Source organism: Capricornis sumatraensis, chromosome 3, assembly GCF_032405125.1.
Source record: "Capricornis sumatraensis isolate serow.1 chromosome 3, serow.2, whole genome shotgun sequence".
Classification (NCBI taxonomy): Eukaryota; Metazoa; Chordata; class Mammalia; order Artiodactyla; family Bovidae; genus Capricornis; species Capricornis sumatraensis.
The window spans coordinates 6,617,344-6,628,359 of record NC_091071.1 but is presented as its reverse complement, the minus strand read 5'-3'; the positions used below and the strand labels follow the sequence as shown (position 1 = coordinate 6,628,359).

The following is an 11,016-nucleotide window of genomic DNA, read 5'->3' as shown; positions in this document are numbered from 1 at the left end:
CATCTCTCTTCACCCACCACATCCTTTCGGTCCCTAAAAGTGAGCCGAAGTTGGATGGTCCTGCCAGGGACGCGGCTCCATCGGGTGGAAAATCGGGGAGAGGAGAGGCGCGGGGGCGCTGGGCCTCCACCAGGTGGCAGTGTGGGCCCCGGGAGGCTTGCCACCTGGTGGAGGGGAGGGACAGTCAAGGGGCCTCTCCTGAGATGCAGCCACACAGAGCCCCCCAAGGGAACACGGTGAACTAGGTTAAATAATGTTTATCTGAAGACCTTTCTCTCTCCCAAGCGCACAAGGACAAGGATGTGATAAATATTCAGGCACACCCCTGGCATCTCACCCTCCCCACCAGGAGATGGGAGCCAAGAACCAGGCACACACCTCATCTCTCCTTCTGTTTCTGCAACATAAAGTTTGCGGGAAGCAGAAACCTGCTTCTCTGAGTAAACAAGTCACCTACACTCTAAAATAATATATACACACTGTTTCCTGGGGAGGGAGCAGCCAGGCCGGGGTGGGTCTCGGACCTCGGAGCTGGGGAAGGATGGACCTTGGCTTGAAAGGGTGTTTCTCGCCTTGGCCTTCTTGGGCCTGCTGCCAGCCTTCTCAGCAGTGACAGACAGTGCAAGAGTGACGGCAACATGACCGGAACACACATTTCTAGCGAGCACACAAAAGCTCCTTCGTGTAAGCCTTGTGGTGCCATCCTACCAGGGCCTCGGTGGGATCCGGGACCCAAGACCTGACCAGGCAGAGCGATGGGCAGAAGCAGCTGGGCCAGCGGTCCTGGGAGTCCTGCAGTCCAGTTGGGAGGCCGGCTAGGTGTGATGCCTCCCAGTCTCTCCCAGGGTCTCCATTGGAGGGTTTAACTCAAAGGTCCTCTTTGCCCCTCCTGAGAGAGCCCAAAGTTAGGTCTAAGAGGCAAATTTGAAAGAATTTACCATGGAAAAAAAAATAAATAAATATCTTCTGTTTTTCCAGAAAAATGAATTAAAAATTCTTTGCTCCGGACTTTCTTCCTCTTGGACATCTCTAGTCTGTCCCAGATGAGGGCTGCCTTCCCCATGGTCAGGGTTCCATCACTTGGCCCATGAACAGGACAGTTCCTGAGGACGGAAGCATCACAGGAGATGAGAAGGGGGGGAGGTGGGGGACAGCTCACCCAGCTCGGTGTTTATGGATGAACTGAGATAATGGGGACATGAGTGAGTGTTCAGAGACACAGCTGCTCTAGTGACTAAGCTGGGCAGAGGGACAGACAAGCACCCTGTCTGGAGAGAGAGCACTCCCCTCCAAGTGGAAGGGGAGCACAGCCGTGATTCATTGCCTGGAGTCTTCTTGGGGGAAGTGGGGGCGTCTACACCTGCCTGGATGGTACCCGAGTCCAGGAGAATGGGGAGGGGGGCCGAGAGTGGCGGGGCCTCTCAGGTCCCCGGCTCACCTGTGGGGTTGTGCCGCACCACGAAGAGGAAGGGTCTGTCCATGATGACCTCCTCGGGGGCCATTCGGGCTGAGACTATAACGGCTGGAAGAGACAGGACAGAATCTTAGAACAGAGGGATGTGGGCGCTGGCACCTGGATGGGTCACAAGTGATCCAGTCACACCAGGGCTGGGGCTGGGGGGTGGATTGGGAGGCTTCGTTGTTTCCTGGTGCGTGTGTGCTCAGGCACATCCGACTCTGTGACCCCATGGGCTGTAGCCCACCAGGCTTCTGTTTCCATGGGATTTTCCAGGCAAGAATACTGGAGTGAGTTGCCATTTTCTACTCCAAGGGATCTGCCCAATCCACGGATCGAACTTGCGTCTCCTGCATTGGCAGGCAGATTCTTTACCACAGTGCCACCTGGGAAGCCAAATAATCATAGCAGGGACTTCCCTGGTGGCATAGCGTATCAGAATCTGCCTGCAACACAGGGGACACAGGTTTGCTCCCTGGTCCAGGAGCATTCCACAAGCCGCAGAGCAACTGAGCTCATGTGCCATGACTACTGAGCCCGTAATGTGAACCCAGAAGTGTCAGGATGTCCTCTAAGGCAGTTGGGCAGAGCTCTAGCAGCTATTTGCTTGCGTAGTGAAAGTGAAAGTCACTCAGTCGTGTCTGACTCTTTGCGACCCCATGGACTATACAGTCCGTGGAATTCTCCAGGCCAGAATACTGGAGTGGGTAGCCTTTCCCTTCTCCAGGGGATCTTCCCAACCCAGGGATTGAACCCAGGCCTCCTGCATTGCAGGCGGATTCTTTACCAGCTGAACCACAAGGGAAGCCCACTCACTCGAAGGCAGTTTTATCTAAACTCTTTCAAGGCATGTTGGAGGCAAGCACCTTTAAGTCGACTGGCCACTCTGAGAGCAAGCCAGGACCTCCCATTCAGGGGGACTTCAGAGCCAGTGGGGAGGGAACGGGGTCCCAGGGAAAGCAGGCCCATTTTCTAGTGGGATCAGGTAACGGTAATGCTCTCCGTACAGGAAGCCCTGTTCTACTAGGAGAGGCCCGGTAGATAGACCAGGGCAGTGGGGTCTTCCCGGTGCACCCCGGGTGTGGGTACCAGATCATGGCCCCTCGTGGAAGCCTGGGGCTGAGACTCGCCAGGCCTCACCTGAGCCTGACTCACCTGTGGAGGAGGACGCCAGCGTGCCGCTCTCATTCACCTCGATCTTCACTTTCTGCAGCGCCTGCGACACGTACAGAAACTCTTGCTCTGAAATGGAGGCGGACCCCAGAGCGCATTAGCCTTGGTCCTCGGGGGTGGTGGTGGGGAAGCTCCTCTGTTCTCGGGAGACCCCACTGTCCACCAGGGGAAGAAAGGGAAAGGGAAACCTCTTACCTGAAAGACTGGAGAAGTCCGCCTGGCTCGGCCTGAACATGTCGGTCATTCCCAAGTTCTCCAGCGGCCTCCTGAGGTCGATTTCGGTCTCCAGGGAGAACCTACACACAGCAGCAGGACAGGGCTCCAGCTCAGGCCACCCCCAGCCTTAGTGGGCGTCCCTGCCCCCTACACACACAGAGACCAGCAGGAGGGGGGACTGATGCGAACGCAGAAGTGGGAGGCTTGTTTTTCTTTCAAGTCTGTTGGCAAGGTCTCTCTCCTTGCTGGGAAGATTCTGATACTAATGAACATTTCTCCTGCAAGCTCCCCACCCCCTCGAACCTCTGACTAATTACTTTCCTCAAATGAGGCAGCGGGTGCAGCACAATTGTGTTCAGTCTGACTGGGGTGGGAGCGGGGAAGGGCAAATTCCCCTGCAAAGGCTAGCTGAAAAGAAATCTGGTCCGTAGCTTGTGTTTCTGAGAGTGGAGCCCAAAGAGGACTCCAGCAGCAAGGCTTTGGGGAGCTTGGTCTGCCTCCCACCAGGGCACGACTAATTACCTCCGTTCTTTGAGAGAGAGAGGGCGTGCTAACCAACTAAATCATCCTCTTTCCCTAAGCCTGGCATTATGGCATCTGGAAATGTGGGGTCAGCATAGTGGGAGGCTTCCCCACGATTCTGGAATGGACCCAGCCTCAGCCTCCAGCACCCTCTTCACTTCTGCAGAAGAATTTTTAAAATCTGCTTCGTGACAAGCCAGCTAGAAGCCAGAGTTCAGGCTTGCTTCATCTGCACAAGTGATTCCTTTTGTCTCCATTATGTGGATGTTGACTTGAAGAGATGGAGGTGGGAGTGAGGGGTGTTCATAAAAGGGTGAGGACCAATGCATTCCCCAGCCCCCCACCTCCCATCATCTCTCCGGCTCTTCCTCTGGCTAACTTTTGCTGGGTATTCAGGGGGTGGTGGGCGTGGTGTGGAAAAAAGCTTCCCCTCGCTGTCCTCCACCGCAAGAGGGAAGATGAGCAGGATCTTAATCAAACCCAGGCCAGAGTGTGTCCCATCTGCACCCACGCAGCAGCTCGCTGCCCTGAAAACGTCAGGTTTGGGAAACTCCACTTGTTGGGGGCGGTGCGTGTGTGGCAACAGCGGGGAGCCAGAGGAGGCGGGAAGGGGAGGCAGAGGGGACCAGAGCAAGGGGTGGCTTACTTGGGCAGAACCAGGAGGCGGGTCAGTCTGGTCATATTCCCTTTCCACTGGCTGATGAGCTCAGCATCCAGAATGCTGGTGAGGGCAGAGAGCGGCACCTCTTTCTCATAGGGGGCAGCAATGAGCATGCTGAGAGTGTTCCCGTGGTAGGGCAATTCCAGGATGTCGTAGTAATGGCCGTCGGGGGTGGTAAACTCAGCTGGGAAAGACACCAAGGTGGAGCATTGGCAATAGCTCCAGCTCCTGTTGATTCTAACCCAGCGTTGGCTTTCCCACCAGTCCTCCCAGGCCCTCCATCCTCTCTGGAAGCCAGCTCTCCATCCTGGCTTTCGAGGCTCCCCACTCCCCCCACTGCCACCACCCCTCTCCTGTTCAGGGTTTCTATTTCCATTTGCCTTCTCTTCAGGGCACAGTGTCTCCTGGGCATTCTCTGTCTCGGGTTGGCCTTCTTTACCTTCACACCCTTCTCCCCAGTCTCCAGCTATCACTTCATTCCGATCCCCACCTCCTGAATCTCAGCCTTCACATAGCTCTTCCCCAGGAGGAAGCCCAGGTTATCACACCAGAACCACACGAAGATGAGAGATGGTAGCAAGTGGTCAAGTGGGATCCTAAGGTAATTTCTGGATTTCAGCTTCATCTTGTGCAAGATAATCCCCGTGTCTCCTACTTGGGAAGTCTTTGTTGCAGCTGGGGTGTGTTCTAGGGTTTCTCCTCCCTTGGAGTGGACCACCCCAGGGATGAGGTTCAGTCACTGTGGGACCTGGGGAAGGGAGAGTCTTGCACTTACTGTAGTTAAACTTGTTGGTCTGAGCCATCATGGGCACAGAGACGGTGCTGCCGTCGGACTTGTGGAAGAGGCGGTGGTGGGTGCTCGACTCCAGGAAGGGCATCTTCCACTGGCCGTTGAAGTAGAGGGCATTTACCAGGACCAGGCGCGTCAGCCAGTCCACAGCCCCCTCACCAAGTAAGTCGCTGATCATGCCTAGGGGAAATCCAGGTGATCAGGAGGCTGGGTATTGTTTTAATCCTTTTAAATGGTTCCCTTGAGCTCCCAGTCCTCAAATGGACATGTGTCAGAAGGGATCCCATCCGAAGATGGACTGGGTAAGGTTTAGTGAACCAGTCTAGCTGCTTTCAACCCGTTCCATCTTCCTAAGTGTCTCAGAAAGCCTTCCGGCTCACCACACTGCCTTGGTCCTGGGATCCTGTCTAGGATCAGACCTGGAAATGTCAGTCTCCCCTTACTTTGTTCCCTAAGCTGTAATCTTGAAGGACTGTGTTTGCCCCCTGCCATGGGTTATTACTGCTCTTATAACATCTCACAGTACTTTTTAGGGATGTCTTTAGAGGTGGTTCAGAGGGCAAGTCTCATTACGGAAAAAACAAGATGCTTTGATTCTTAAAGCACCTGACCTTCTGTCTACAGAGCAGAAGGTGCTGGAAGGGAGGGGTCAGGATGCTTGAGACTTGAATCCCAATCTCTGCAGGCTCTTGGGACGAGCCTCCTTTCTCTGCCTACTCACCTTTTGTGTGTCTTTTCACCCAGTCGTTGACGATGAACCTGGCTCTCTCCACTTCAGAGAAGTCAACCTGCTTGACCGTGGTGTGGAACAGCCTGAAGAAGTTGGGCATGAAACCGCGGACGAGCTCTAGGTCCCGCTGCACGAAGATGGCGTCGGCTGTGCTGATCTCATCCTTGTTCCACGGCCCCATGAGCTCCTTGTACAGTCGGTGGAGGGCAGGGGCCATGCCCTTCTCTGGGCCAAAAGAGGGAGGGAAAGACACATTAAGCTCCCCTTGAACCCAGGGCTCCCAGCAGGGCCAACTCCCCCCAAACCTGCGCACATGGACGGGACTCTTTTGCTCCCCCAAGGGTCTCTGAAGGGAGATTTTATTCCAAATCTTAATCTCTCCTGCATCTCCCTCTTTTCCTCAAAAATCAGGGGTCCTAACCCTTGCTTTGGCTTAGAATATTTTAGAATATCTGGTTTTAAGTTATAAACCCAAACCTTCTTCTTTTAATAACAATAATAGTTATGCTAGGTAGGCCTTTCACATGCATCATTTTGGAGTTAATCCTTACAACAGCCCCAGGTGGTAGATCCCCATTTTGCAGATGAGAAAACTAAGGTTCAGAGGGGTTAAGATCACAAAGTGCAGGAGTAGTGAGGCAGGGCCATTTTACACCAGATCCACCGGCTCATACACCTTGTGACTGGCCAAGAGCCAAGTGATACAGGATTGTGGTGGGAAGGAGAGGCAGTGGTCCATCCCTGCATCAGGCAGGACAGGAGCTGGCTCACTAAGCCGGGGTCAGCCCTCCCTCTGCTTCTGGTTAGCTACAGCCCTGTCCTGGGGAGACTCCCTGAGTGCCCGCCTTCCTCTCTGCCCGCCGCCTCTCACCTTCAATCTTGAATTGCATTGCCTCTTGGATCTGCTGTCGAGTTTCTCCTCCTGTGGTCAGCTGCAGCATGGCCAGGACTGAGGCCACCCCATAGGGTGAGAAAACCACGTTGCGGTCCTTGGAGGCCTGCACCACCTGCTGGAACACCTTCACTCCAAAGTCTGTGGCCAGGCTGGCCGCTGGAGACTGGTGCTGGTAGGAGGCAGACCCTTCACCAAAGATGAGGGCCAGGCCCAGGGCGAGGCAGGCAGAGACCGGAGACATCCGCATCCTGGAATCAGCGGGAAAAGACTGGATGAAGTGGATAGCTCTGAAAGGACAGAGAGGGAGTAGGGTGGTGGCAGCCCACCCTCGGCCAGGCTCCCATGTTTGCCGCTGGCATGTGATACGTGAACAAGCTGGCAAGATAGAAACCGCGGTGGGTTCAGATCCTGAGCCTTTTCCCCCTGTCTCAGCCCTGGGGAATCTTGAGTGCGTTTTCACCTGCGGGAATTTGGAGCCCGGTGGAATCTCCCTTCCCTTCCAGGAGGCTGAAAGGCTAAATTATAATAGCATCTGTGATTTACACGATGCTTCCTAATTATTTTATAATGCTTTCACAATCGTTGTTTTATTCAAGTTAGCAGGCGTGGAAAACCCCTTTCTTGAGCTGGGAAGGGGGGAATGTCTTCCATGGAGAGGGTCCTAGAGAGGTGAGGCCCTTGCTTCTGGGTGGTGGGATTGTTGGGGCGTCCTGACCATCTTCCCCAATCCCCTGTGATCACCGCTGTAACAGGGGTCAACTCAGGGCTGCAGGTCTCCGGGCCGAGGGAGGAAAGAGGAACACTGGGGACCATGGACAGAAGGGACTCTGCAGACGGGAGCTCTCTGCCTTAGCCGGAGGTACGGAGATGGAGAGGGTTCGCTTTGCCCTTACCTGAATTTTTCAAAGTGCCTTGGGATGGGCGGTTTGTTCCTGCTGCCGCTGCGGGTGTTGACGGTGGTAGCCCTTCCTCCACTGGAGAGGGGGTGTGGCTCTCTCTGGACGGTGCTCTTGGCCCTTCAACCAGAAGCAGCTCTGCTCCACTGCAGGCTGCTGCCTCCCTTTATACCAGATGTGAGCCGGAAGTCGATTAACTCATGGTTCGGCCCCGCCCACTTTTTGGCCCTCTCAGCGCCTCCCTCTGTGGGACTTGCTGAGGCATCCGTGTGTGTACGTGTGTGTGAGAGAGAGAGAGAGGGCTCTGGAACAATTGAGCCAACCCTGGTTGCCTGGGCCCCAGGGCCACCCTTGATCTTGCTGCCCTCGGTCTCAGGACATTAAGCCAGTTTGACCCCTGGCACCCAGTGTTTACGTTCCCCAGAGCTCAGCGTAGGGAAAGTTTACATTTCCTCTTTGTCCTTGGGAGAATCGGATCAGTACATAGTTAAAGCTCAAGATCCTGCAACTTCCTTGTCCATCAGCCCGGTGCGCTGGTTAAACTTGGAAGAACACTCCACCCTCCTTTTGGCCGCATCCCAGAAGCCCGAGGGCACACAGCATGCCTTGTTGATTGTCTGGGTTTTGACTGTCTTGAACATGAGGATTCCCTCCCGTCTTTCTCTCTTTTCTGCCAAGTGCCCGCCCGCCCGCCGTCGGGTGAGGCACGGCTGACTCCCCCACGTGTCCAGACTCTCCCGGTGCCCCCGGGGCTCTCTTTGTGTCAACAGCTCTGTCTGGCTGGGTTTTGAGGTGTGCTGGGTGGGGTGGTGGCTTACCAGGGCAGAAGGGTAAAGCCTTGGCAGGGGATCAGGAGCTCAGTGTGTAGGTTTCATTTCTCTGAATTGCCTGCTGCGGCTGCGGAGGAATACTCCTTAACCTTTTCCTCCAGATGCAGAGGTTGGGAGCGCTGGAGTGGCAAGAGTAGGGATGCGACTAACAGCGTTAATTCCTGGCGGGGTGTGTGGAGTGTGCTGCTAAGGCACTGCAGTTTGGGGTGGAAAAGTGACCCAAGAATTCTACAGATGATGGGTATTGGCTGGAGGCTAGTGAGTAGGACTGGGCTGCTGTGTTTAGGGCTCTGGTGGGATCAGGCACCCTTGGCTGTGTAGCTGGATGTCATGGACAGGGCGGGGCTGAAAGGGTCCTGGGGGCCTGGGTGCCCTTGACTTGAGGGTCCACACACTGTCATGCTTTGTGTGGGTGGTGGGATTCAACTGGGGGTATCCATGGAGACAGCCGACAGCAGCATCACAGGAAGCTGAAGTGGGTGGATGTGTCGGGATGTTTGTTTTGGATTTTTTCAGTAAACAGATACCAAGGGCAACCACAGCTGGAGGGCTTTCCCGTTTTCACTGTGCCTCCGCCTTTGTTTTCTCCGTTGCTCCTGGGATCCAGGTGGGGGTGCGGGTAACAGGGAGAGAAGGGGAAACCTCAGCTGGAAAGTTAGGGTCACCGACCCGTTCCCAGGGCCAGATGTTCATCTGTCACTGCTTCTTGTTTATGTCTCTCTTCGTCTGGTCCAGAGTCCCTGAGAAAGTGGTTAGCCGCGAGGAGGAAGAGCAGTTACGCCTGCTGTCCCTCAGATGGAGAAAGCAAAAGTCCAGTCCCCAAGCCATTTCCGACTCCCAGAAAGGCCCCAGTGACTTGCCCTCCACCCTTGGGGGCCACAGGGGGACAGGGAGCTGGGAGTCTGGGTTGGGAGTGCCACGCTCCAAGTTGGAAGAGCAGCGGGTCCAGAGTCGGCGGGACCTGCCCTCCAGGCGCCCCGCTGCCTGGCCTCTCCAGTCATTCAGCTGAGTCTCATCTCTCCCTCCGTGGGCTACTGCGGCCTCGGCCACAAAGGCCCTGCTGTTCTCCGGGATCACCTGGGGCCTGCCAAGGACGTGACCACTTCTGTCCCCATCCCTGGACCTGAATGATTCTGAGGTCATTCCAGAAAAGCCATTCTGTTCCCGGGCAGTGCCTGGGAGCAGCTCTGTGTCCTGCTGGGGAGAGAAGGGGGACATTTTTACTTTGGAAACAGAAAGGGCTGACTTACTAAGGGGTTATTTCCCAAACCAGGGAACCCATCTAAGTGTTTGGGTGTGGATTAGAAGCGGAGGCAAAGTTTAGTGGAACTGGGTCCCATGCTGGGTTTTCTGATGGTGTCCTTTTGTCTTTCTGAGCAGCTGGGGCCACCATATGATCTGAACTCAGACTTGGCTGTGGCCCCTGCCGCTCCTCTCTGTGAAATGACCTCGTCTCTCCCACCCCCCCCACCGACCCCAGTCTGCCCTGAGGAGACCTTCCCCGCCACAGTGGCAGCCCGATGGCCCACTGTCCCAAAGCAGTTACGTGCATGAGCGCTCCGTTGTGTCTGACTCTGTGCGACCCCATGGACTGCAGCCCGCCAGGCTCCTCTGTCCATGGGATTCTCCAGGCAAGAGTACTGGAGGGGGTTGGCATGCCCTCCTCCAGGGGGATCTTCCTGACCCAGGGATCAAACCTGCATCCCCTGACACTCTTGTATTGCAGGCGAATTCTTTACCACTGAGCCACCGGGGAAGCAGGCCCTAAAGTAGACCTCCCGGCAATATCCTCCTCAGAACCTCGCCTGACTCAAGGGGATGTCACTTTCTATCCTTTCCCTGATCCCCCCAAACTAACAGCTGTGACCCCATCACTTCTTTTAAGCCTGGGCTCTTTTGTAAGAGGTCAAAAGTCCCTGCTGTTGAAATAACTGATCTCTGATTCCCGGAGAATCAGAGATAAGAGGATGAGTTACACGGCTGTGGATTGCTCAGGGAAGTTCCAGCTGTAGCTAACTAGGAAAGCTGTTTCCAGCGGCGCTTCAGCAGGTGGTTCGTGACAAGGCCGGACTCATCGCTTTCCGTGACTGTCCCCAGGCCTGCCCCCGCCCCCGCCCCCCCCACCCCTGCAGCCCTGGTTCCGTTGTTGCCTTGGGTCTCCCCTCCAGCTCATCTCCTGCCCTCTGGCTGCCCTCTTGGCTCTCTGCTCTTCCTCTTTCCCCATTTGCTCTGCGTCCCAGCCACCCGCCTCTTTTTCACTTTCCCTTTCTCTGCCTCCAAGACTCCCCTGCTCTTATCTCTTCTGCTCACTCCTGCATCCACTGGGGACCCTCATCACCGCCCCCCCCACCCCTCGGTGGTCTCCTCTAGTCTCAGCCCCGCGAGATCTCTCCCCACCCTCCCACTCTGCTCTCCGTGACTCAGCCCCTCTCCCCTCGCCCTTGTCCGCGTGTGCAGAATCCCTTTTACAGTCAAAGGCTCTCTCTGCTCCAGGCCGTCCTGCGGGGAGAGGAGGGGCCTCCTGTCAGTTACACAGGCTCCCTGGAATGTTGGAGCCGGCCTCCCAATTCTTGGTGATTTCACTGGGAGAGCCGGGGGTGGCAGGAGGCTGGGGTCCTGCTAATTCACAGTGCTATTTCTGGCCTGGTTGCTCTCCAAACATCACAAGGCCCAAAATAGCCTATGTTTGGGCTGGGCTCTCGCCAGCCCTCCTCTCCCCACTTCATAAGAGTGAGCAGAGGCCAGGGCTCTGTGTCAGCCTCTTCTTGTTGAAGATCACGGCCCTGGGACAGCCTCGGTCCGTCCAGGGTCCCCCCTCACAGTGGCTCCAAGCCTGACTTGCCTCCC

At 55.8% G+C, this 11,016-nt stretch overlaps 1 protein-coding gene across 1 annotated transcript; it reads right to left on the bottom strand.

Annotated features, from left to right (window-relative positions):
• Positions 1–585: 585 nt before the first annotated feature.
• SERPINE1 (serpin family E member 1) lies at positions 586–7,455 on the bottom strand. Its single transcript, XM_068967441.1, has 9 exons — positions 7,337–7,455; positions 6,420–6,691; positions 5,540–5,773; positions 4,804–4,998; positions 4,014–4,212; positions 2,825–2,925; positions 2,612–2,698; positions 1,439–1,522; positions 586–1,103 (listed from the first exon to the last, which is right to left on the bottom strand). Exons 2-9 carry the CDS (start codon positions 6,688–6,690, stop codon positions 1,066–1,068), a joined length of 1,209 nt encoding a protein of 402 aa, XP_068823542.1. The 5' UTR covers position 6,691; positions 7,337–7,455; the 3' UTR covers positions 586–1,065.
• Positions 7,456–11,016: the final 3,561 nt, after the last annotated feature.

Bases quoted from the DNA above. Each gene is read 5' to 3' on its own strand.
- SERPINE1 (XM_068967441.1), bottom strand. From the start codon at position 6,690: ATGCGGATGTCTCCGGTCTCTGCCTGCCTCGCCCTGGGCCTGGCCCTC. The intron at 4,999-5,539 runs GTGAGTAGGCAG...GATTTCCCCTAG, and splicing joins GGTGAAAAGACACACAAAAG to GCATGATCAGCGACTTACTT. The intron at 1,523-2,611 runs GTGAGTCAGGCT...TGTCTCTTCCAG, and splicing joins GCTGGCGTCCTCCTCCACAG to CCGTTATAGTCTCAGCCCGA.